Source organism: Anopheles ziemanni, chromosome X (assembly GCF_943734765.1).
Source record: "Anopheles ziemanni chromosome X, idAnoZiCoDA_A2_x.2, whole genome shotgun sequence".
Lineage (NCBI taxonomy): Eukaryota > Metazoa > Arthropoda > Insecta > Diptera > Culicidae > Anopheles > Anopheles ziemanni.
This window is the reverse complement of record NC_080707.1, coordinates 7,689,575-7,715,478: the sequence shown is the minus strand read 5'-3', so window position 1 is coordinate 7,715,478 and position 25,904 is coordinate 7,689,575. Positions and strand designations below refer to the sequence as shown.

The 25,904-nt window shown below is 44.9% G+C and overlaps 5 protein-coding genes across 7 annotated transcripts; 3 read left to right on the top strand and 2 right to left on the bottom strand.

Annotated features, from left to right (window-relative positions):
* Positions 1 to 197: 197 nt before the first annotated feature.
* Positions 198 to 10,378, bottom strand: LOC131290683 (adventurous-gliding motility protein Z-like). The gene is made up of 8 exons (XM_058319846.1): positions 10,316 to 10,378; positions 7,058 to 10,228; positions 5,345 to 6,982; positions 3,962 to 4,048; positions 3,712 to 3,889; positions 3,405 to 3,631; positions 2,999 to 3,340; positions 198 to 288 (listed from the first exon to the last, which is right to left on the bottom strand). The coding sequence occupies exons 1-8, from the start codon at positions 10,376 to 10,378 to the stop codon at positions 235 to 237; spliced, it is 5,760 nt and encodes a 1,919-aa protein (XP_058175829.1). The 3' UTR covers positions 198 to 234.
* Positions 10,379 to 11,681: 1,303 nt separating this feature from the next.
* On the top strand, positions 11,682 to 13,711 carry LOC131290836 (DDB1- and CUL4-associated factor 7). 2 transcript variants are annotated; one of them, XM_058320019.1, is made up of 3 exons: positions 11,682 to 11,787; positions 12,042 to 12,479; positions 12,765 to 13,711. In XM_058320019.1, exons 2-3 carry the CDS (start codon positions 12,289 to 12,291, stop codon positions 13,606 to 13,608), a joined length of 1,035 nt encoding a protein of 344 aa, XP_058176002.1. In that variant the 5' UTR covers positions 11,682 to 11,787; positions 12,042 to 12,288; the 3' UTR covers positions 13,609 to 13,711. The 2 variants fall into 2 exon arrangements, with proteins under 2 accessions (XP_058176002.1, XP_058176001.1); XM_058320018.1 differs by having other exon boundaries at positions 11,684 to 11,787; positions 12,039 to 12,479.
* A 1,407-nt stretch (positions 13,712 to 15,118) lies between these two features.
* LOC131290912 (aminoacylase-1B-like) lies at positions 15,119 to 19,318 on the top strand. 2 transcript variants are annotated; one of them, XM_058320100.1, is made up of 5 exons: positions 15,119 to 15,133; positions 17,603 to 17,678; positions 17,952 to 18,440; positions 18,520 to 18,707; positions 18,791 to 19,318. In XM_058320100.1, exons 1-5 carry the CDS (start codon positions 15,119 to 15,121, stop codon positions 19,223 to 19,225), a joined length of 1,203 nt encoding a protein of 400 aa, XP_058176083.1. In that variant the 3' UTR covers positions 19,226 to 19,318. The 2 variants fall into 2 exon arrangements, with proteins under 2 accessions (XP_058176083.1, XP_058176082.1); XM_058320099.1 differs by lacking the exon at positions 15,119 to 15,133 and having other exon boundaries at positions 17,468 to 17,678.
* Positions 19,319 to 20,111: 793 nt separating this feature from the next.
* Positions 20,112 to 21,749, top strand: LOC131290911 (tRNA:m(4)X modification enzyme TRM13 homolog). The gene has a single exon (XM_058320098.1). It carries the CDS (start codon positions 20,316 to 20,318, stop codon positions 21,699 to 21,701), a length of 1,386 nt encoding a protein of 461 aa, XP_058176081.1. The 5' UTR covers positions 20,112 to 20,315; the 3' UTR covers positions 21,702 to 21,749.
* Positions 21,750 to 22,818: 1,069 nt separating this feature from the next.
* LOC131290914 (max-like protein X) lies at positions 22,819 to 23,920 on the bottom strand. Its single transcript, XM_058320101.1, has 3 exons — positions 23,911 to 23,920; positions 23,695 to 23,820; positions 22,819 to 23,613 (listed from the first exon to the last, which is right to left on the bottom strand). The coding sequence occupies exons 1-3, from the start codon at positions 23,918 to 23,920 to the stop codon at positions 23,009 to 23,011; spliced, it is 741 nt and encodes a 246-aa protein (XP_058176084.1). The 3' UTR covers positions 22,819 to 23,008.
* Positions 23,921 to 25,904: the final 1,984 nt, after the last annotated feature.

The following is a 25,904-nucleotide window of genomic DNA, read 5'->3' as shown; positions in this document are numbered from 1 at the left end:
TTTTTTTTCTTATTATTACTCTTATTTTAGGCGACTTTGACTAAAGTTAATAAATGAAACTTAAGCAAACACCGGTGTGTTCTTCTTTCTAGCTATATCAAGAAAAAGGGAAAGGGGGTTTTGATTCCGGTGGAGGATTGCACCATTGCCGAACGCGGTAGAGTTTGCCGAAACGACGAGCGTGGGGGGAAGGGACTCTCACGTCAGCCCCCCCTGCCCCCAGCCTCTGCCACTCTAGGGTTTTTTACTCTTGCTAAACCAGCTGACCCGTCGCCCCGGTGAGGTGTTCTGAAAATTATGAAAATCGAAACGGTATGATGTTGCTGTTGCCAATGGTTGTTGGGGGAGCTTTTTTTCAGTTAAGGTTTTCTCATGCAGGTGGTAGCATTTTATCGCTTATGCTGATTTTCGACAATTGACTACTATTTACACTAAAGCTACCCGGCTATGATTATCGACGAAAAGGAGGGGGTTGGGTAAGGAAATTAACTACGAAGTATGTGATCGCGTAACGCTTACTTTATTTTCCGTTTTTATATTGCTACTGAAAATACTCTGTTTTACTCTTGCTTTCGCACTCTGTTTCCGGCATGCCGGAAAAGGCTATAGTAAAAATTATAAAAAACTATTCGGTGCTACTTCCGAGAGCAACCTACTTTAAAAAAAAAATGGACGAAATGACACTATGGCGGGGTACAAAAACTTGACGCGCATCAATTTCACATGAGTACAACAACTTTCCCTATATTACAGCTTTGCTTTGAACAAGTGTATCTCAGAACAAATAATATCGAACAAATAGTAAGGGTAATTATCGTTTTCATAGTAATCCTAATGCTAACGGCGATTCCTACAGGTTTTGAAACAATATCCTTAACTTAAACAAAACATAATATCCGCCACACGCAACACACAACTCGCAACACTTGACATATACACATATTAAAAAAGCAACACTTCGGTACCAGGAAGCGAACATCCCGATAGTGTACTCAGAAAAGTCGTCGTCCCTGTGTCATGGTGCGTTCTGTTGGTCGTCATCGTAGTCGTACAGCCGTCGTCCGGCGTGGGGGAGATGAACGAGAACTCCTCCTTCTCCTCCTCGTCCTCCTCCGCCGAGCCAGGACACTCGACGATGGAGTGCTGCGTAGTGCTGAACCTGGTGGCAACACCGTCATCGTGGTAGCGTCGTGTCAAGGGTGATTTGTCGGGCCAGTGCACTGTCGGTTGGGGTTTGCCTCCACTGCCACCTGGGCAGTGGAGGCTGGTTGCGCAGCGGAAAACTTTCTATCCTGTGCCGCAGATCCAGCAGCCGATTGCGCTGATCGCACCGAAGCTGACACGGCACCGAAAATACGACCCACCACACCTGACTTTGCGTCTTCGTCGGCGGTTACAAAGCCACGGGCACGGTTCAGGTCGACAACAGACCGAGCGCTGCTGCTGCCGTACAGATACTCTTTTTGAATGGCGTATCGCTTCACCGCGCCGGATCGTGTGGAAAGCGACAGGCACTTCGTCATTTATAGGGCCCTTTGTTATTCGAAAATGGGAGAAAAATGCTATAATAGTAGCGGAAAGAAAGAGAGAGAAAGAGAACGAAAGTGAACCGGATACCGTGGTAAAAGAAGCCCGTTCACGATAACGTATCCGCAAACGGACCGCACCTGTTCGGGGGCCTGAGTTTATTCTAGGTGCGTGGTTAAAGTTGGTATTCACCAAAAGCAAATCGTTCAAATTGGCAAAAAGGAAAAAGTGTAGGACCACTGTTCAGGGTCCTCAATTTTACCTCATCAGCTTCTGATCCTTTACTAACACCAATCACAGTTTGTTGCCAGCTGTTCATTTGGGAGATCACTAACGTTTGCGTTAAAAAATTAGACAAATTTTAATGACTTGTTATGCAAAAAACAAAATGTTGTGAGACACTTCGTTTTCACCGAACGCGGTTGATGTGGATCTTCTTGTGTTCTGTTCACTAATGGACAGAGGTTACAAATTAATTTGGTAGCCTGGTACCTGCCACGGCTCGAAAAAGAAAAACGGTGTAGTTATTCCGTTTCCTGGGCCAGAATACCTCTTAAACTTACGCCAAATAGTTAAGAAAACCTTAGAAAAGCTAAACATTATTGCATTTGAACAATCGCAACATCGTAAACATCATAGATGTTGTAACTTATTTGAAGCTAGCTAGTGCACGTTACAATAAATATAAAATGTGTTGGAGAATCTGAATTCCCAAAGAAGGCCATATGGTGGCTTACAATCAGCGGGAAGGGAATGCAAAAGTAGCTGTTCTATTTTCACTGTTTGTCTCTAAAATATTACTAGTCGAAGAAATATCGACAACTCTTAAACGCAGGATCGATTCTAACAATGTTAAGGCTCAAACGGAGCTGCAGCAAAACATGCCAATATAAAAAAAAATCGGCGAATTACCGTAAGACCTAACTGACCGTAGGAATCATTTTTTTAAAGTACTAAAATGATGTAATATTTCAATAAAATTTACTTCATTTCATTATCGTGCGTACTTGTTTTTTTCCTATCGTTGAGGATATTTTGTCCATTTTTTAATGTAAACTGTAGACAAAGAGCTGCTTATTGATGTGATTTCTCTCTCTCTCTCTCTCCACCAAACGTTTATAAAATACTTGGTAGTTGCATATCCCGTGGGGTTCGTGGCTCTGTATCGCATCGTCGAGGTCGGGAAAGGTATCGATTCGTCAATTTTTGAAGTTCGGATCAGTTGCGGCGGCGGTTTACGGTTGAACAGAAAGAGATGAGACCACCGGATTGGTTTCTAGGATGGACCGTCCACCGGAGAAACCGACGGACTCGGGGCGGTTCATGAACGATGGACTTTGCTGTGCTTCAGGCTACTGAATGCAAATGTTCTCTCAAGTGTGCAGCCGCGGTGTGCGTGTGTGCAAGTGTGCCGCGGATCGGATCGTGACTGTTACTAGATGTAGTACGGGAAAAAAGTTTTCTTATTTACCTCGTCTCGCTGGAAGTTGCTAAGCAAACTCGATGAGCTGAGCATCTGCTTAAACTTGCCGGGCGTCTTGGTGCGCCCAGTACGGCCTTGATCGCTGGAGGCTAGGGCCCCCCGCGAGCCGCTTGCATCTTCCGCCGCACCAGCATTCACGTTCGCATCCTGCAGGGCCTCCTTGTACTGGATCTCGAGGTTTGCACCGGGCAGCACGCCGCCCAGTGAAAGCCGGCCAGCCTTTTTGCTCGGTGTCGGCGGCCCGGGCCGCTTGTACGAGGTGATGCCGGTGACCTTGCGGCGCGTGATCAGCCCGGTGGAGCTGTCGTCGAACGCGGATGAAACGTTTTCCTGCGCAAGTAGCAGTAGTAGCATCAGTATCAGTAAGTAAAGTTTGCCAGTCTCTTCCACTTACGCGAGTATCGTCCGCAGGCAGATCGAATTCGGGCTCGAGTGCGGTGTAGGTCGTGCGCAGGTGCGGCAGCCGCATCGAGTTGCGACGCATCAGCTCCGATCTGCGGTTCATCCCACCAAACCCGCCGTCGCTCGACGTCGGCGAAGTGCAACGGCCGTTTTGCAGATCCGCCAGGTACATGTTGTTGAACAACTCACCCTCCTCATCCTCCATCTTGAGATTACATCCTGTGGTGACGCACAAAAAGCAAACCGGACCAAAATATAAAACTGCGCTCGTCAAATATCGTCAGATTTGAGACACTTACGCAGCCTGACGTTGGTCGGCGGTGGCAACAGCTGGGACTTCCGCTCGCTCCGAGTCTCCTCCATCGTTTTCAGCTTCGTCTGGAGCAGCTGATTTTCCTTCCGGTTCTGCAGGTCACGTTCGTTCATCTCCGCCACCTGCTTCTGCAGCGTTGCGCAACGGAATTCCAGGTTTTCCATCTGGATACAGAAAAACACCGCCCAATGAACATGGTTCCACGGGAAGAAGTATGTTTCGGTGCCACTACTTACCCGCTGCTTGTAGCTTTGCTCCAGCGAAACGAGCAGCTCCTGTCGTTCACGTTCCAGCCTCACTAATTTCTCCTTGTGGATATTCTTCTGCAAGCAAATACGGTCATTCAAAACATGCATGTTTAATATAAAAATATATCATAACAAATTGACCAGACTACTCTAGTTTAACAAAAGTTGAGTCAAATCAAATGTAGAGATACTCTCCCTACAACAACGGATTGAACAAGCGGTCTCGTAAAAAAACCCTACTACGCGTTTGGTTCAACTTACAGTACACTGCGTTGCCGACAAAAATGTAACAATTATTGTCATCAACTTACGCTACACTGCATTGCAATTGTCTGAGAACGATTCTGCAAGGAAGAACAGCTTTCATTTGGGGAGCCAACGGTCTTTACGACAAAGAATAAGGAATAAGAAACAATTCTGTACCGTGGCTTCTGTACTGTACAGGGTTCTGTACGCGTGATAATAAAATAAAGCCAACAACATACAACATCGAGTTCTTGTTTGCATCGACACTTAACAACAAAATCTTAAAAAATATGCCACCCCTAGCACAAATCAAGGAAGGATGTTAAAATCAATTACGTTATTGCGTTAAAATTTGTCAACAAAACAAAAAGAAAAATAACAAGATTTTATTTGAACTGTACAAATAACATAAATATCAATTCGTAGATAAAAATACTTTACAATTTAGAAACAAAAACCCTGATAGATGAAAAGTAACCTAACAGTTTGAAGTTATTTCTTTTTTTTTTTCTAGAGTTGATTGGCGACAGCTGAAGTTTTAGTTTATTACTTCTAGCTGTAATAAAAGCAATTTACAGTCTGAAGAACTAAGTTTATTACGGTCCGTACGGTTCCTGCTCTTTGTGCTATCGATCATTGGCCTGTCAGCCTTCGCGCATCGGAAAGACTTTGCTAGCGGTTCGTAGAATCGTTTCTGACACTACTAAAAGGAGGGACAATTGCTTTTAACTTCCAGCTTAAAGTGGCTGGTAATGGCGTAGATCGAGATGACAAGCATCGCTAGCGGGCTCATCCATTTCCGAACGGTGGCTAGAGCACCGTCTCGGCCCGACGGCTGGAATAAAGAAAGAGGTGTTTGGTGCCGGGTAAGTAGACATGTTCGTATCGTACTACCCATGCTTGCAAATGTGCGTAAACGAAATGATTGGATGACTTCTATATCGTATGGCGAATGTACAAGTCATGTATACCCAACGTGCAAAAAAAAAGAACCAATTCAAAACCACCTATATTGACCATGCAGTTAAACGATGTCCTTTGCAAACCATTACTGTGACCTTTAAAGACGATTGCTTGTGAGGAGGCGGGGTATGCTGGTAGAAAGAAAAAAATCTGACCACTTACCATGTGCTCTTTCATTCGTTCCATCTTGTCCTCGACTACGATTCGCGCTTCGCGGATCTTCTCCTCGTAACTCTTCCTCACATTGTCCAGCTTCTCCAGCGCGGCGGACACTTCCTTCTCCCGAGCTACGCGACTCTCCTCCAACTGCGTTCGAGCCAGGTATAGCTTGCCGGCAAGAATTTCACAGTCCTTGCACGATTTCTGCTGCTTCTCCTCGAGTGTTTGATGGAGCTGCCGCAGCTGCGCGTCCTTTTCCTGCTCAATGGCGCCCTTCTTTTTAAGGTCCTCGTTGAGCGACACTATCGCTTCATTCTGTGCCGAAACTTGCTTCAGCAGTTTGACGCACTGCGACTCTGAATTGTCCGCCTTGTTCTTCATCATTTCAAGCTGGGTGGAAAGTTCTTCCGATTTTTCGTACAGCTCGTCGCGCTTGTTGCACACTTCACCGTGTTCTTTATACAGGTTTTGCAACTGAGCAGTAAGGCTGCTAACGATACCATATTGATGTTCAAGTGTGTCCGTTAACTGCTGCTTCGCAGCTTCCGCATCCTCCAAGCACTTCAGCATCTTGTCTTGGTCGCACTGGCCAGCTTCTTGTTGTTTCTCCAGAGCTTGCTCTAACTGTTTCTTGCTCACAACCGTTTCCGCCAACGATTTCTGCAGTTCTGCAACTTTAGTATTCAACTCCGTTTGCACGCATTTGTAATCTTCCAGTTTCTTTTCCACCTGTTTGATGGTTTCATCCTTTTCCACCAACGATTTCTGCAGTTCTGCAACATTAGCATTCAAGTCCGTTTGCACGCGCTCGTGATTTTGTTGTTGATCATCCAGAACTTGTTCCAGTTGCTTCTTGCTCTCGATAGATTCCAACAATGATTTCTGCAGCTCTGAAACCTTAGAATTCAACTCAGCTTGGACGCGCTTGTGATCTTGTTGTTGGTTGTCCAGAGCTTGTTCCAGCTGTATTTTGCTCTCAACTGTTTCCGCCAACGTTTTCTGCAGTTCTGCTACCTTAGCATTCAACTCCGTTTGCACGAGCTCATGACTTTGTTGCTGATCATCCAGAGCTTTTTCTAGCAGCTTCTTGCTCTCAACCGTTTCCGCCAACGTTTTCTGCAGTTCTGCAACCTTAGCGTCCATCTCGGTTTGGACGCGCTTACGAACTTCCTCCTGCTTCTCCAGAGCTTGTTCCAGCTGTTTCTTGCTCTCAACCGTTTCCGCCAACGATTTCTGAAGTTCTGCAGCTTTAGTATTCATTTCCGTTTGCACGCATTTGTAATCTTCCAGTTTCTTTTCCACCTGTTTGACGGTTTCATCCTTTTCCGCCAACGATTTCTGCAGTCCTGCAACATTAGCATTCAGCTCCGTTTGCACACGCTTGTGATCTGCTTGCATCTTTTCTAGAATTTGCTCCAGTTGCTTCTTGCTCTCGATAGATTCCGCCAACGATTTCTGCAGCTCTGAAACCTTAGTATTCAGCTCAGTTTGGACGCGCTTGTGATCTTGTTGCTGGTTGTCCAAAGCTTGTTCCAGCTGTTTCTTGGTCTCAACCGTTTCCGCCAACGATTTCTGAAGTTCTGCAACTTTAGTATTCATCTCCGTTTGCACGCATTTGTAATCTTCCAGTTTCTTTTCCACCTGTTTGATGTTTTCATCCTTTTCAACCAACGATTTTTGCAGTTCTGCAACATTAGCATTCAACTCCGTTTGCACGCGCTCGTGATTTTGTTGCTGATCATCCAGAGCTTGTTCTAGCAGCTTCTTGCCCTCAACCGTTTCCGCCAACGTTATCTGTAGTTCTGCAACCTTAGCATCCATCTCAGTTTGGACGCACTTACGAACTTCCTCCTGCTTCTCCAAAGCTTTTTCCAGCTGTATTTTGCTCTCAACCGTTTCCGCCAACGATTTCTGAAGTTCTGCAGCTTTAGTATTCATCTCCGTTTGCACGCGCTCATGGTTTTGTTGCTGATCATAAAGAGCTTGTTCCAGCAGCTTCTTGCCCTCAACTGTTTCCGCCAACGATTTCTGCAGCTCTGCAACATTAGCATTCAACTCCGTTTGCACGAGCTCATGACTTTGTTGCTGATCATCCAGAGCTTTTTCTAGCAGCTTCTTGCTCTCAACCGTGTCCGCCAACGATTTCTGCAGTTCTGCAACCTTAGCGTCCATCTCGGTTTGAACGCGCTTACGAACTTCCTCCTGCTTCTCCAGAGCTTGTTCCAGCTGTTTCTTGCTCTCAACCGTTTTCGCCAACGATTTCTGAAGTTCTGCAGCTTTAGTATTCATCTCCGTTTGCACGCATTTGTAATCTTCCAGTTTCTTTTCCACCTGTTTGACGGTTTCATCCTTTTCCGCCAACGATTTCTGCAGTCCTGCAACATTAGCATTCAGCTCCGTTTGCACGCGCTCGTGATTTTGTTGCTGATCATCCAGAGCTTGTTTCAGTTGCTTCTTGCTCTCGATAGATTCCAACAACGATTTCTGCAGCTCTGAAACCTTAGTATCCAACTCAGCTTGAACGCGCTTGTGATCTTGTTGTTGGATGTCCAGAGCTTGTTCCAGCTGTTTTTTGCTCTCAACCGTTTCCGCCAACGTTATCTGCAGTTCTGCAACCTTAGCGTCCATCTCGGTTTGGACGCGCTTACGAACTTCCTGCTGCTTCTCCAGAGCTTGTTCTAGCAGCTTCTTGCCCTCAACCGTTTCCGCCAATGTTTTCTGCAGTTCGGCAACCTTAGCATCCATCTCGGTTTGGACGCGCTGAAGTTCTGCAGCTTTAGTATTCATCTCCGTTTGCACGCGCTCATGGTTTTGTTGCTGATCATCCAGAGCTTGTTCCAGCAGCTTCTTGCCCTCAACTGTTTCCGCCAACGATTTCTGCAGTTCTGCAACATTAGCATTCAACTCCGTTTGCACGAGCTCATGACTTTGTTGCTGATCATAAAGAGCTTGTTCCAGCAGCTTCTTGCCCTCAACTGTTTCCGCCAACGATTTCTGCAGCTCTGCAACATTAGCATTCAACTCCGTTTGCACGAGCTCATGACTTTGTTGCTGATCATCCAGAGCTTTTTCTAGCAGCTTCTTGCTCTCAACCGTGTCCGCCAACGTTTTCTGCAGTTCTGCAACCTTAGCGTCCATCTCTGTTTGGACGCGCTTACGAACTGCCTCCTGCTTCTCCAAAGCTTTTTCCAGCTGTATTTTGCTCTCAACCGTTTCCGCCAACGATTTCTGCAGTTCTGCAACATTAGTATTCATTTCCTTTTGCACGCATTTGTAATCTTCCAGTTTCTTTTCCACCTGTTTGACGGTTTCATCCTTTTCAACCAACGATTTCTGCAGTCCTGCGACATTAGCATTCATCTCCGTTTGCAAACGCGTGTGATCTGCCTGCATCTTTTCTAGAATTTGCTCCAGTTGCTTCTTGCTCTCGATAGATTCCACCAACGATTTCTGCAGCTCTGAAACCTTAGTATTCAGCTCAGTTTGGACGCTCTTGTGATCTACTTGCAGCTTTTCTAAAAATTCCCCCAGTTGTTTCTTGCTCTCGACAGTTTCCGAAAACGTTTTCTGCAGTTCTGCAAGCTTAACATTAATTTCCGCTTTGTCCCGCTGCAGCTCGAGTAGCTTTGATTTGTTGTCAGCGATCACGAGATTTGTATTCTCTTTGTGCTGTTTTATCTCCATCATGTGTTTTTCAATCTGTTTCATTAGTTTTTCGTTCTCTATCTCCTGCTCCCTCAGCTTGACCTCTACTACTGTGGAGGCAAGATTTTCCGGTTCTAAGCAGCGGTTTTCATCCAATAAAGAGCGTTCGCTGAAGTTATCGAAATATTCAAATGAACTTTCCAATGGTTCAGCTAAGCGTTCCGAACAAGCCAACCGGGATTCGCGAATGAACCGGCGCAAGTCGTTGATCACCTCCGCCTGACTTTCGTTGATTTCACCCTGCCTAGACAGCTCCTTATTCAACGATGCTATCGTGCTTTCAAGACACTGGATGTCTCGCTTCAGCTGCATGTTGTTTGTTTTCACCGCCGAAAGTTGTTCCAATTCCATACAGGCGTTTTCCTTTGCCTTGTTTATTTCATCCTGGAGCAATTCGATTAATTCATTATTTTTCTCTAGCTTTTTACGGCATAGTTCATGTTGACGATCATTGGCATCCACTCGCTCGTTCGAGCAGCTATGCGTTTCGCACTGTTGTTCCGTAAGCTGCATTATTTTTATCTTCATCAATAATCTTTGTTTATCTTCGTTCAGCTTCTGGATTCTCTGCACGAGCTGTTCGTTTTGCTTTTCAAGAGTCCCATTTTCTGACCGGGCAGAATCCAGAAGATTTGTTAGATTCTTCAGCTTCCATTCTAGTGAGATGTTTTTAGGTGTCTGTGGGGACGGTATTTTATTCTCTAACTTATTCGCAGGAGTGCTGCTGAAGATTTGGGCACCACTAGAACTCGCTATTTTTGATTCCGAATGCTGCTCAAGTTTGTTACGCGTCGAGTTGGTGGCGTTGGAGAATGCTGTATTCAGGAAGCATCGATCGATTTGTATTTTATGGTTGAAATCGACCAGAAAAGAGTCCAGAAACATTTTCACACTGCGTTGGTAGGCGTCGCTGAAAGTTTTGCAAACGTTGTGGAAGTATTCAATCGGCAAGCGGACACACGAGAAGTACAGCATCAGAGAAAAAACATAAACGTTGTCACAATCCGGAATCTCGTTGAATTCGTTGAGTTTGAGCTCGAAATGTGGGAAGTTGACGCGTAGAAACTCGATGATATTAGTCTCCCGAAGCTGATTCGTTTCAACGATCTTCTTTCTGAAGGCTTCGAAAACCGAACCCAGTCGAACTGTATCGCCTGTGCTGTGAAGGTTAGAACATTTCACCTGCGAAGGATAAAGGAATCCAGTTACATGAGCAAACGAACAGAAGATTTCAATGTGATCACAACGTTGCTGTAGCTCTGTTTTTACCCATTCTAAAACAACGCGACGCCAATCGTCATTGGTCTGGTTTGTATGTTGCGTTTCTGCCATTGTGTAGCTATTATTCTTTTCGTGATCTGCTTTACAAACTATGGGAAATAATTACACGATCACAAACGACTACGAGGCCACTAGAACAATCACTCAACAGCATTCGGAGCTGGCAAAGTTTGAGCATCAAAACTATCAGAACGCCATGACATCGCTTTACGGTTAGCTCACGATCACTGGCGGTTACAATTAACTGTCAAACTTCATATTTTACATTTTTAACCAAGGTGATTACTACCCAGGTGGGCTCATTCCGAACAAATCGCCTTGGTTTAATTTGAAAAATCTCGCTTGGTGATTTCGAGGAGTTCTGCTAAAATATTCTGCAGTTTTGTATGGGGCTGAAGCAAAAACTGCTCAAACACGTTCTACTTTTCAGCCTTTATTCAGTGTTCAAAAATAAATGTTTGACACTTGGATATTAAACACCGCGGCATTCATCGTTGGGCAACCTGGAGCCAGTGCACCTTGGGTGCACACTTTTTCCAATGCAGCAGGTGCGGTAGTTCGTGGGGTTGCAGTGGGCCCGGTAGCGGGCTACGGTACAGGGGTAAATGTCAAGCATCGTGTCTGCGGTAGTGGCGTCATAGCGTTTGTGAAATTTACCTGGTAGCTACCGCCGACTGGTCGACTGGTTAACCGATTTCGTAAAAGGTAAAATAACGCCTAGTTAAAATATGTTTGGCGTGACTTTTGTGTGCAGTTCAAGTGCCCGCAGTCCTCGAGCGGGCAATTTATTCGGTCCCTCTGAACACGGATCAATATTAAAACGTAGGGATACACACGCGCGAGTCATGGGAAAGTTTTCACAGACCTTCTTCTATCAAACCACCCTGCGACCGGCGAACCCGCCCAAACGCCTGCTTTGCTGGACGGGAAAAACAAAGCGTGTGCATCATGCAATTCGACCCCCTGCAAAACGTTTTTTAAACGTCCCACTATCCACAATTGTACTATCAACGTGCAGAGTTGCTTGGCAACAAAACAAAGGAGGTGATGCGCGAAAAATATGTACCAGGCGTCATCAGTGTTGTTTGTGCGTGTGCCTGGACGCAGCGTAAATACCTGCGAGTTTACCGATATATTTAAACAAATCTTTTACGTGCGCACATGACGCATGAAAAAGTCTGGTATGAACAACAAGGGATATTCTAGTTAAATGCAGGGTAGCATTTGAAGCAACCAGTTGGTGTTCCCCATTTACCCTTCGCGAGCTGGAACAGCTGTAGCTAACTTAACGGATTTTCCTTCATTGCAGAAAGTACCTGCAGACGGTAGCACCGGTAACTTCTGCCGCCTGTGCCATCCATCGGCAGTGTCAATCGTCTCCGCTCGCTGCTCGAGGGAACCCGCCTTCGTACGACATTTGAACCGACAACCAACGCATCCGATATAAATAGTCTTTTTCGGTAAGTTTCGAGCGAACTTCCTGTAGTTATTTGATGTGTTTGTTTTTGCCGCTCGCAAACGTGCAGTTGCAGTTTTACCAGTGTGCATTGAACTCGAGGTTGATTCGAACGTGCGATTGCGGTAGAAGCTCACTTGCCTTAAGATAAGCTTACGTAAATTCGTACAGCTTCGAATGTACCGCGTCGGTTCTGCCACAGATTCGCTAGCGGCAAACCATGGATAACCTGCGACGTATAATTAACCTTTCCAGTAGCCTCGTGAACAACAGCGGTGCAACAGTCGATCAGCCGGCGGACGATAGCGACACGAACGGTGCGGTAATCGACGACACCGCCACCGGTACGGTTGTTGGCTCCTCGTTCGTAGCGACTCACGCGGCACCGTCCCCGGTAGCCGGTGGAAGGAAGCAAACGGAACAGCGATCGGATACGGCCGAGGAGGACACCACCCGGCAGGAGCGACGCCAGCACGAACCTTCGACACTGTGCCGCAGGACCAAGATGTCCGGGACAACTGGCAAGCGAAAGGAAATCTACAAATATCTGGCCCCATGGCCACTGTACTCGATGAATTGGTCCGTGCGGCCGGACAAGCGCTTCCGGCTCGCCCTAGGCAGCTTCGTCGAGGAGTACAACAACAAGGTGCAGATCATCAGCCTGGATGAGGAGACGAGCGAGTTCAGCGCGAAAAGGTAACTATTGGTCGGAGTTTGGTTTCGATTTTCTGTTAGCATAAATTCCCAGCAACGAGTAAATATGTTGATTCATTAAACACAATTAATGAACCTGTTTAATAAACATAACAGTAAAGCTGTTCATCAAATGCAATCCAACATAAGCCCTGCTTGAAATAATAGAAAAATATGATTAATTCGGGTTTACGATTTTATGTACCCTAAGCAAGTCTAATGTTGATGTACCCTTAGCATGTGGTAGGTACACACGCATTAATGTGTTTTACCCTTTGGTTTTTGCAGCACTTTCGACCACCCTTATCCAACGACCAAGATTATGTGGATTCCCGATTCGAAGGGAGTATTTCCGGACCTTTTGGCAACGAGCGGTGATTACCTACGCCTGTGGCGCGCTGGTGAACCCGATACCAGGCTCGAGTGCGTGCTAAATAACAATAAAAACAGCGACTTCTGTGCCCCGTTAACGTCGTTTGACTGGAACGAAGTGGATCTGAACCTGGTCGGCACCTCGTCAATCGACACAACCTGCACGATTTGGGGTCTGGAAACGGGCCAGCCACTCGGACGTGTCAATCTGGTGTCGGGCCACGTCAAAACGCAGCTGATTGCGCACGACAAAGAAGTGTACGACATCGCATTTTCGCGTGCCGGTGGCGGTCGGGACATGTTCGCCTCGGTCGGTGCTGACGGCAGCGTGCGCATGTTTGATCTGCGCCACCTGGAGCACTCGACCATCATTTATGAGGACCCGGCGCACACGCCTCTGTTGCGGCTCGCCTGGAACAAGCAGGATCCGAACTACCTGGCCACCGTTGCGATGGACAGCTGCGAGGTGATCATACTCGATGTGCGTGTGCCCTGTACGCCTGTCGCCCGGCTCAGCAATCATCGGGCGTGCGTGAACGGGATCGCCTGGGCGCCGCACAGCTCCTGCCACATCTGTACGGCCGGTGACGACCACCAGGCGCTCATCTGGGACATCCAGCAGATGCCCCGACCGATCGAAGACCCGATCCTCGCCTACACTGCCGCCGAGGGCGAAGTCAACCAGATACAGTGGGGCGCAACCCAGCCGGACTGGATCGCCATCTGCTACAAGACGGCCTGCGAGATTCTCCGCGTGTAAAGCCTCCATTCCTCTGCCTACCCCTCAGCGAGAGGGTAAGTATCTGATGCCATCCCAAACTGGCATCGATTTGGATGACGAGGAGACTTTCCTCCCGCACAGACTGGTTTTTCTAGCAGATTTGCACTAACAGAAGATTAACTCACATCTCCTTGCATCCTTTGTAGAGCGCTTTATTTTGTTAATGAGATTTATCGATTGATATATTTTTCCACTTTAGTTAAGCTAAAAAAGTCACTTAACACTTCGTTGACGGGGGCTTGTTCTCCAAACGCTGCGCTGGGCTTTAAACCACCGTTTTCATTAGGTTTTTTAAAAAATCTTCTACAAATTATGCAAAGGTATGCAAGTGCAGACAAAGATTTTCGTCCCCCGTTAACATAGTGTTAAAGACAATTGAAATGATTGCAAACTTTCGCAGAACTGTGTTTGTAAATTTGGCATTAGGCTCTGCAACATTTAGGTTTATACAACAGAACTAGCGTCAGGGAACATTTAACTCAACCATAAGGATTGAAAATTACTATCTACTTCGTCTTGGCGATCAATGACGGTCGATAGTCATTACCCATACCCATTAACAAGACTAGTGTTTTTCTGAATTGCATAAATTGAACCTAACATGAGTTATCGTTTGAGGAAGTCTAACGTTTGATGGGCCCTTACCATCGTTAAAAAGTGTTAAAGTATACACTATACTGTAGACAATTTTGAATTTTTCTGAGCAACATATTGTAAAGCAGTGCAAATGTGCGGACGTAATATTTGCTTCTAATTTGAGTTTATTTAAAATAAAACTTTTCTTTCATAGAATAATTTATACATTCTACACTCACACACTGATAATAAATTGGGTCCGGAATATCTGTAATTTGCATAAAACTTTCACTGAGTCACCATGGATTTTCCGTGGCTTGTGAGAAGAGTTAAGCCAGACATGCTGAAGTGAAATCGATTCCAACCGCTTGTTTTCCTCTCAAAAGGATTGCGATTTCTCGGAATATGCACATGCCCGGTTTTAGTTTATCTGTAGATTTTTGAGTTATTTATATCTTATTTTAATGTTCTGCGTGAAATGTAACTGCCCGTCTCCAATTTGCCCAAGTTATTTATACTTTATTTTAATTCCTACGTAACATGTAACTATATCTAGTCTACTGCTTTACCATAGCACATTTTTCTGCTGTACAGCATCCAAGCTTTTGCAGTTTGTTGCTGCTTTGTAAACGTTACTGACCCCATGTGCAGATATACCTCGCTCGATAAGCGGTGTACCACTCACATTTTAAAATAATGAAGCTGTTACGTGTAAAGTTGTAAAAGCGAAGCTTTTGTAGTGAGATTAATGCCATTTTGATCCTGGTAAACGGTCGTCGTTGGCTTATTTGCAGTAAATGTTACTCAAAAATTCAGAAAAACCAATCCGTACTTGAGTGTGGTATATCTGTATATTCTGCATGATGCACTTACAACGAATGCACCATTACAAACATTACTTATAATTGGCTCTATGTTATCTGCTAAGGTACCGGGTCAAATATCCATTTACCATCCGTCTTATTGAGCAACCAGATTCCTGTTTGTTTTAGTTATAATTTTCGTTTTAAGTTATGAAAAGAGATTTTACAGTCAAAGTTCTTTCGGTTTTGGTTTCCGCGTAATAAAATCAGCAAAATACGGCGCTATCAGGGGGTAGGGGGGAAACGAGTTTAATGTAGCATAGGCGTCAAACGATTATGGAAACGACTGGAAAGGAATGGCTTTGGAACTACAACCACAAAAATTTACAAAAGAAAATACTTCAAGACGCGCAATAAAACCGTAATGCATAGACGAAATAAGGGGAAAAACTAATCTTAAGCAAAAAAGTATGCATTAAAAATATGATCAATTTACGATAAGAATAAAGGTTTTCTCGATATACACATTAACATATTTAAATGGTGCCGGTCGTTGGCATTTTTCACATTGGGTTCACATGGCAAGTATTATAGTTTCCATTGCGATTTTGCGGTTTTCTGTGATAAGTTTACCACATGTTTCCTTCTCTTTCTTCATGCCATGCGCGATGCGCAGCCGTTTATTCCACAGCATCCTTGTCCTAATGGGTTTTGGTTAAGATGCTGATAAGTACTCCCACATATCAGGGCGATAGCAAGAATGTGGCCCCTCTACATGGCCACAGTGTCGTTCTCACGCCTCTACTGCGACCAAAATGCATGACTACGCCGAAACGCCAGGAGGGTGCATATATCCTAGCCGTAATTTTTAACAAGATAAATGTGTGCAGCTGTGGAATGAAGGGCAGAAGGTACGAGAGGTTAATGATGCTTCATCCTCATACAAGACCATAGAATGGTACAAACGCTACCGTACCCTCTATCGGATAATCTAATAAATAATGCTAAAACAAACACCCTGACACCGCCAACAAGTCGGTGATACACTGTTTTCAGGGCCAATTCGTCGGTATCAAGCTGTTTTTTGTTGGTAGTAGGCAGTCAATTGCACGCGCACGGTTTTTGTTTGGCATCGTTAGGAAACACTTTGGGCTTGTTAAGTTTAACTTTGCCATTATCGGTAGCAACATTGACGCGACAACAACGCGACCTTTTCTCGTCGCGTCAATGTTGCTACCGATAATGGCAAAGTTAAACTTAACAAGCCCAAAGTGTTTCCTAACGATGCCAAACAAAAACCGTGCGCGTGCAATTGACTGCCTACTACCAACAAAAAACAGCTTGATACCGACGAATTGGCCCTGAAAACAGTGTAAGCTACGAGTATGGGATCGTATGAGTTTGGTAGAGACAATGTAGACATGACGGTGTGAGCGGGAACACCAGAAAGGTCAGCGTAGGACAATCAGCCAAAAGATAATTCAATCTTTACTGATCCGGTAAAGGACCGAAATGTGCTTGCCTGTTTCTCGGGCGTAAGCGTGCACCAAGTTTAGATCAAGCTCCATCACAATGCAACAGGGGTTTTGAACCAAATTTCGCTGAGTAGCGTTTGCTTGGCGAGATATCAGCGTTGATCCATAGGCAAATGTTCGGCGTCAGGGCAAGATAACAGAGACTGCCGGGGGACAGTGCGCACGGGACCAGCAAACCGGGTACGATGTACATCCCGGCAGCTTCCGCTCTCTGTCGTTCTACCGAGGTGCATCCCGTCAGCCTGCGCATGAGCAAATTGTCGAACCGATCTCAAGCCGCGACTCAACCTGCGCGGTGCAGGGTCAACACTAAACGCACTCGGTTGTACCAAGTCTCCTATCTGTGGACATTTCGCGTATTTCACGCGATTTAGAAGCGTTCAACGTTTTTGAAATTCTTTAAAAAAATCTCTAATTTTATTGGATGGACGATTTCAGGTTGAAACCTTTTGAAGTCGTATTTACTAGCTTACTTAATGCTAATAAATGCGTAATTGGCTGGAATAAATAATTTGTATTGAAAATAGAATTATTTAATGGTATATGTATATAAAACAAATTAATCTTAGTTGTAATTGAATAGCTGTGGTGGCATCAGTGTTGAGCGATACACGAAAGAGGAGATAAGTCATCCCACACGACCAACAATCACTTGCTGTCGCGTTAAATTAAAATGAAAAAAAAACAAAGATAGGGAAAATGGCTTGTTGGAACGAACGCTGCATATCTGCCGCGATGAGATAACAACGAGTTCGTACAGACAGAGATCCAGATCGGAACGGTTCATAAAACGGGCTACTTTGTCCGGCACCGCGAACAGTTGCTTGTTGGTGTCGATACGCGGCGGAACAGGATTAACGTTCCGCTTACTCGATTGTGAAAAATAGGAAAGTGCCTCGGTGTCAACTGTTGAATACAAAACGCCCTTGTTAATCAATCGGCGGTGCTCGTGCAACCTTTTCTGTCAACCTCCGACGGTCAGCAATCAATTTTAAACCGGTGCTTCATTCTACCATCATGTGTGAGGCCGACGCGGAGTGCACCAAAAAGTTCCAGGAGTGGGAGAGCAACGAGGAAATTCAAATATTTCGTGAATATTTGCGCATTCCGACGGTGCATCCGAATGTAAACTACGGTAAGTGAAAGCAGCCCGACCTTTCGCTAAGACCGGGCAGTCGGGAGCAGTTAAAAACCAGTTTTTTTCAATAAGGTCATCCCCGTTGACTGTGATCATTTTCCGTGATTGTGACTTATTTTTCTTATTTAAATAATGATCTAGCATCTGAAATCATATTAGTTTTATTTTCACCCTATTCACACTTTATTTTCACTCTCGGCCAAACTTTGCCCTGGTATGGCAGCCGGTCTGTTCGCATTGGAATTCCATTCTAATTGTTTCTTTTTCCAGATGAGTGCGTTGCCTTCCTGAAGCGACAAGCGGCATCGCTCGATCTGCCGGTACGCGTGATCGAGGTGAACCCCGGCAAGCCGATCGTCATCATCACCTGGGAAGGTACGGAGCCGGAGGAGAAATCGATCATTCTTAACTCGCACACGGACGTAGTGCCGGTGTATGAGGAGCGCTGGCAGCATCCACCGTTCGCGGCGGAAATGGATCACCAGGGACGGATCTATGCACGGGGCGCCCAGGACATGAAGTGTGTCGGTATGCAGTTTCTCGCCGCCATCCGGGCGTTGCGCCGGGACGGAGTGCGCCTGAAGCGCACCATCCACGCCACGTTCGTGCCGGACGAGGAGATCGGTGGCAAGCTCGGCATGATGGAGTGGGTGCACAAGGAGTCGTTCCGCGAGCTGAACGCTGGCTTTTCGATCGACGAGGGCATCGCTGGCGAAGGTGAAGTGTATCCGCTGTTCTACGGCGAGCGTAGTGTTTGGCGTGAGTATGAAATAGTGAACTGCAAAGTCAGCCAAGGCAGAGGGTAGCTGACACTGCTCTCCGTTTTTATTTCCCTTAGATGTGTATTTCAACTTCTCTGGAACGCCGGGTCACGGTTCACTGCTGCTTAAAGGCACCGCTGGCCAAAAGGCACATTACATCATCGATAAGCTGATGAGTTTCCGCGAGAACGAAGTGAAACGGTTGGAAAACAATCCGGAATTTACCATCGGTGACGTAACGACGGTTAACATTACGATAATGAAGGTAAATTGGCTGAAGCATTTCCCGTGTGGGACGCTTGTTGTACATGCTGTACCAATGGGTTAATCGCCGCTTGTATTTCTCAGGGTGGCGTGCAGGAAAACGTCGTCCCGCCGGAGCTGTCGGTCTGCTTCGACATACGTCTGGCGGTGGACGTAAACCACCTGGAGTTCGAGAACCAGCTGCTCGACTGGTGCCGTGAAGCGGGCGGTGGCATCGAACTGGAGTACGACCAAAAGTGTCCGTACGTGAAGCCGACCAAACTCGACAGCTCCAACATCTACTGGGTGGCGTTTAAGGATGCGCTGGACGAGCTGGGTCTCAAGGTGAAGCCGCAGATCTTTCCGGGCGGCACCGACAGCCGCTACATTCGCGGCATCGGTATTCCCGCGATCGGCTTTTCGCCGATGAACAATACGCCGGTGCTGCTGCACGATCACGACGAGTTCCTTAGGGCCGACACGTATCTGGAAGGCATCCGAATCTACCGCAAGATCATTGCAAACGTTGCAAACGCCTAAGCTTTAACTGAGCGATTCTTCTCGGCAGAAATAAATCCAATATCAGCAATCAACCTACACCTAATTCGATTTATGGAGACGGAAAGGAAACCAGCAAATTGTAGATTGTATTACTTTAAAACCACACTTTTCACATACCTTGAAATGTCGAGACAAAATCGCTGCCATAGGAAGCATGAGATTTTCGATATAAAACTGCATTTCATACATGTTGTTTCACCTACTGCATGCGTACCAATGCAATTGAGTAGTTTAAGCTTTTTAACAATTGATTCATGTTCTCTTTCGATGGTTTTATACACAATTCACAATTCATTTTTATAAGCAGATTGTGAGAAATTGTGCCATTAATTTTCTCCGTAAAGAGCGAAAGAACTTAGTTAATGTTTTACTATAAAATAAATAATAATGGGTTGTATGAAAAGAAAAAAATTAAATAACATTCAATTACTTACAGTATAGGAATTTTTATCTGCTCAGAAGATTCATTTAGCACCCATTCTGTGCTTCCTAGTATCCGTTTCCTGTTGGGGTGTGTTATTTATTAAATATTTTTCGATTAACTGCCATTTGTTTAAACATGAGAGATCTCTACTTGATAAACTATGGCTCTAGGTCTTCGATTTTTGTTTTACTCATGTTTTCACAAAACGGCAGATACTTTTACCAATGTTGTTTTTAAAGTCAGATTTAAAAACTGTATCCAGGCCATTTAAACTTGTAACCTCAAATGACGACTAAAACAGCAACCGGCACAAAATAAAAACAAGAATTGGTTGTCAAAATATTGTGGACCGATTTTGTTACGTTTGCGTTTTGTCAAGCTGGTTTCGGCACGTGTAAACAACAATCTTGTAGTTATAGCTAGGTTTGATTAAAATAGTTTCTCTATAATGTAACATGTAAAGCATATAGCGTTTTTAATCGTTCACAGATGGTTTGTCATCCTTTAAAACACTAAATATCATGAGCAATTAGCCAAGTGGCTAAGTTAAGGCGACTCACATTCAACGAAAGCAACAAATTCGGAAGAAACTACTGCAGATTGGTTGGTAAACATTCTTAACTGATACCAGCATATCAGAAGGTCATGGAAAGTACAGAAAAGCTAGGAAAGAAGTCAGCACCCGATACAGACCAATCACCGGACGGAGAGGTACCTTTCTCAGAAATGGGATGTAAAAAATTGAAGCTGACCACGAACGACGAACCGGTAAGGTGTAAATTTTTCGTACTGCGGAAGAAGCGGCTCTGCAAAATGACCGTCGGCCACGGAAAGGAATTCTGTGGTGAACATGAGCCCGTCCAAGCCCCCTCGGAAGCGGATAACGGCATCAGCTCTGATCGTATACCGTGTCCGTTGGACCCGAAGCACACGGTTTCGGTAACAAAACTAGAGAAACATTTGAAGATTTGTAACGCTCGACCGGCGGCTGAGAAGTTGCCGTACATTGTCACCGGCATCAACGGTGGTTCCGAGGGCGAAGAACAGCAACACCCGGGTAGTTCAGCGCTGCAGAAAAAATTAACTGACATACCGACTAGCCAACTATTGGCTCTTGTAGCAAAAATTAACTCAATCTACAGCGCCAGCGTTGGCAGTATACAGGAATTTTCACCTCGCCATCCCATTTTGGAGCAGGAGCTCGCCACGGACCATTACGGGCCGCAAACCTTAAAGCACCTTACCCAATCGTCGGCCCTGCTCGGCCTGATGGAGCACTTCAACTTCCTGCAAAATGGTACCGTTTTTGTGGAATTCGGTGCCGGTAAAGGTCAGGTTTCGTACTGGCTGGCACGAATAATCGAGCAGCAGCTGAGTAGCTGCAAGGTGTTGCTAATCGATCGTGCCTCGCACCGTCACAAGAAGGACAACAAAATCGAAGACCGCGACATTGTGCAGCGGGTGCGGGCAGACATTGCGGATCTAGTGCTGGAGCAGCTCGATCTACCGGATACGACCAAGCAGTTGGTCGGCATTGGGAAACATCTCTGCGGCAGCGCAACGGATCTAGCGCTTCGGTGTCTCGTAAACTACAGGAAAAAGGTAAAAACTGTGACCACCGCTAAAGGCTGTCTGTTTGCGCTCTGTTGCCATCACCGGTGCGAGTGGAAAAGCTTTGTGGGGAAACGGTTCCTGTTGGCCAACGGAATCGGTCCCGAGGAGTTTGAGTGCATTGTACGCATGGTTAGTTGGGCCGTATGTGGCACGGGACGGAGCCGTGAACGGAAGGCCGAAACGGAAATGTCCGAAGCTGACGGTAAAGAAGATCGATGTGGTCTGACTAGAGTGCAGCGCGAAGAAATCGGTAGAAAATGTAAGCGTATTTTGGATATCGCACGTATCGAATACATGGAGAAAAGTGGATACGATGCCCACTTGAAGCATTACGTGAATACGGATATAACTTTAGAAAACGTGAGCCTTGTTTGCATTGAGAAAACAGGCCAGCAAACAACACTCCCTTCTGAATAATTTGTTGCGAAAGTTACCCTGATTTCGTGTCGGAGTAACAAGAAAATCTTTATGGGATGTTGTGAGTTGTTTTAGCATTAACACAAATGTTTTATATTTAAAACCGACGAACGAAATGCAATAAAAATGAATTATTTAAATAGTCGAGATTGTATCCACGTTTAGTGAACAGTTTTGTATTTCAAATTGATAATTGTCTTCACAATTGATCTGGCATGTTAATTTTAGCCCAGATATTCTGTTCCCTTTTATTGTAGCACTTTTTGTAGATACCAGTACAAAATTGCAACAATCATTTAGCATAATTAAATACGAAAAAGCTAAATTACACATGTTTCATTTAAAATGCACTTAAACTTAACTCGCTTTACATTTACACGTTAATAACATTCTTTTCACAAAATTCAACAAATTTGTGTCTGTGTGTGTGTGTGAAGATTCCTGTATCTTTTAATGAAAAAATATGTTAACCTTTTTTGTTGTTTTTGGATTATTTCGCGTTACTCTTATCGTTTTGCTTTAATGGCATAGTAGTAACTGTATATCTTTTTCCTGGAAATTAAGATGTTTTTATTTAAGGTACAGTTGCACAATTTTTAATGTGGAAATATATCCATGTTATTCGTCGATTCGCCTGGCATTAAACAACTATGTCTAATTAAAAAAAAATAACCTGCTTCTGTAAGAACCACGTCTGTTCATTGCTGTCCATTCAGAGGCGCGCATCCTTCAACGTTATTGTTAAAGTCACGTTAACAGCTATATCACGCAGACGAGAAGTTTCACATAGGTTTGGCTTTGAATAGAAAAGCAAATAGAAAGAATTGAGCAACAGCTCGATCAATCATACGATGCAGTTTAAACTGTAAATTTTTCTCTTCTATTGATTTCTTTGTTTCGTGAAGAACTATTACGAGGCAGCAAGGTGGTACTTTTCAAACTGAAACCAGCAACCCTGAAGACAACAACATGTCTTTACTACAACGCATATGCCACTGGTTTGTATACTATGTTGATAATTTATTCACCTCGTTACAATATTCAACTTGATGAACGATGGGTAGCAATGGCAAGCAGGTGGAAACGTAAATGAAGTGAGAAAAAGTGATAAGCTATTTATATTAAAACCACTTTTTAAAACATCCTCACCTGCTTGTTTCGTTATATGCAACAACAGAATATAGCAGTAAGAAAAAAGGGTATGTAACAAAATAAAATGAAGTGAACTGTAGCTGGAAAACTGAAAATAACTTTAACCATTGCACTCGTCTTTATCAACGACGCGTCCCTTACGATTCAACATTACTCTATATGGAATTCATATCTCGGCTCGTAGGCATATCCTGGGCACATTCGGTGGCATAATTGGCGGTAATGTTCGTAAGCATCCGGTTGACCACCTCCCGCAGCAGATGCGGCTTGCAATGCTCCTCCAGCCACGGTATAACGCCGGAGGTCAGCTCGGCAAAGTCGTTCATTGGCAGCTGCTCGAACGTGAGGAACATCTCGTCCATGATAGCTTTGAACACCTGGAATTTGATGTCATCGCTGAGTCGGGCTTCTGTTCGGCCGGGCGACGTTTGCTGGTGCTGCAGCATGTTTTCGTAGTTCTTCTGTATGATTCGCAGCGCCATAACTTCCTTTTGCAGCGAGGCACGCTCCTCTTCTAGCTTTTTTTTATTCTGCAACAGATAGCCGATGTAGTCGATCGATTTCTGCAACACGGACGCTTTGCTCAGCTTGTAGCCGGAGGCGTCCGTCTGCTGACAGGTTGGCACCAGCTCCTGCAGGGAGTCGTACCCTTTCTTTATGGCATCGCGTCGCTTTTGCTCGGCTTGCGTGTGTGCCTCCCGACGACGCTCCTTGTAGCTCATCGTGCTACTCTTGTTGTCCCCAGAGTCCTCCTCGTCCTCTGCATGGGTTACAGCAATTGTTTACTTTAAATATTCACAACATCTTCCCCCAATCGAAACGATGGGGCTAGTATACGTGCCTGTGTTGTGCGCGGATGAAGTCGGCGTGTGAATGCTGCCAGCGCTGGAGCAACGCGAATGCATACTGCGATCCTTTTCCGGTGGACTCGAAGGCTCCATCTTCATATCCATTTCGTACTTGATACCTGCAGGAAAAAATGTGCATGTTTATTTGACGAAATAAAACTACCCCTGACGTATGACGTATCTCCGGTACATCGGATGGTTACACTCACTATCGTTCATTGGTGTAAAGTTCCCGTCTGTCCAATAGATTCAACGCTAATCGTTCCACAACGCACACGTCTCGGTGGGCTTTTATCAGCACGTAACAATTCCAGCACTACTATAACAGGTGGACGGAAACACTACATTGATTGCTGGCTGCTAACGGTGATTATAGCGCTAGCTCCACCAACTGATAACAACCCCCTTGCAGACTAACAGAACGTACCCAGCTGAAAGGAGATGAGACGGATGTTTTGATATTGGGGTGATCTGGCAACGGCTAGACAACCGAAAGAATCAATCTGCACTGGGGGTCTGCAAGTGGACCCCCTGAAGAATCACCTGGGCTTGCAGAAGGACCAATATATCAGGAAAAACACCACCAAAACACCGGGATATTCGGCCCAGTCGGTGGCAAGACCAATAGGCACACTGTCACCGAGCACACGGAGCTTCCCAAAACGAATGAATGAATGGTGGAACGAATAGTAAACAAGAGAAAATATCTTTGTTATGGAATTGTGTTCACGTTCACTGTCACAAATCGCTGTTCTTCGCATTCCTACTTCGTTGCTTCGGAACAGAATGCAGGTTGTCTGTGCTAAGATTATTTGCACTTCTAGGAATATTACCCTTCCCCAGGACTGCTCATGCATACGCCTAAAAATGTAAATTAATAATAAAAAATGCTTAATTTTCCATTCGTAAAGCCGTCTTTTGTGAATCCCTTTTACCTTAGAAAGATGCGTGTTTAATATACCGTTGATGTTTCATCAGATTTTTAAATAATTCATCCAGCCAAATGTGAGCCTCCCAGGAGGGTTGAATTGAGTAAAAGCGTAAAACGTATTAGCAACAGCAGGAGTTGGAAAACAACACTAGGGAAGACGATGTTCAAACATTTTCATTCATTCATTCCAAATGAAATAATTCTATGAAATTACGAGCTATACAAACCATTGAAGAAGAAGGAAGGAAGTGGAATGGATGACGGAAATGGTCACTCATTTATCAATTATTAAATGTGACGTCAGAGAACAGGCACCCACTGGATAGAATGCCACAGTTGATCGATCAACAATGGATTTCTCTTGTTGGCTAATGGTCATTATATGTTTCTTTAATTGTTTAAAAAGGGAACAATTTAAACTATTCCAACTAATACAAATTCTCCTTCCACAACAGCGCGTTATAGTCCTTTTTTCCAAATTTTCCATGGTTATTTATGAATCTCTGGTTTCTAGAGTGGATAAGATTTTTGAAAAGTCTATCTTTTTGTCGATCATGTAAATACTCTACCGATATTAGAGAGGGCTTAAAGAAGGGGGTTTATTGGGTCTATTCACAATGTAAGTTTATTGGTGGCTGGTAAAATTCAAACCACGGAAATGCACGGGTGAAAATGAAAACACAAAAGCACTTCTTTACAATAGTTTTTGTGTAACGGGGCGTCCAGAATACAGCGCGACGGTGCAGTCTAGAAAGCGTGTAAAATTAAACATTTTGTATCAGCTCCTGTTTGATGATTTGGCAGATAGCATCGACACATTGCAGCAGCTTACCGCACCAAGTTGGATTACCTATAGTTATACAAGCTTTATTGGACTAACATATCATACCCTAAAGTGAACCTACAGGAGCAGCTGTTTGACAGGCTTGGTTTTGGCCGCGGCATGGCCCACTGTCCCACTGCCACAGTTCTCCAGGGATGCGCTGGGTGACTCCTCTGGAGTCTACCGGTCAACTACCGGTTCAACGCCCTTTGGGCATGAACTTTCCATATAATTCCCCTGGAATTCAATGTCAAATTTTCCCGATTCGCGATGGTGGACCTGCCAAACAGTCGACACTCACTCCAGTGTCGTGAACGACGTAGTGCGCGATGGTTCATGAATGAAGCGTCACAAGCGCACCCTAGCAAACGCTCAATTCACAAAGAGCTGGCAGTTGTAGCGAATATACATACGTAGCGAGATTCGGTCGTACCGTGGACGACGTAGTG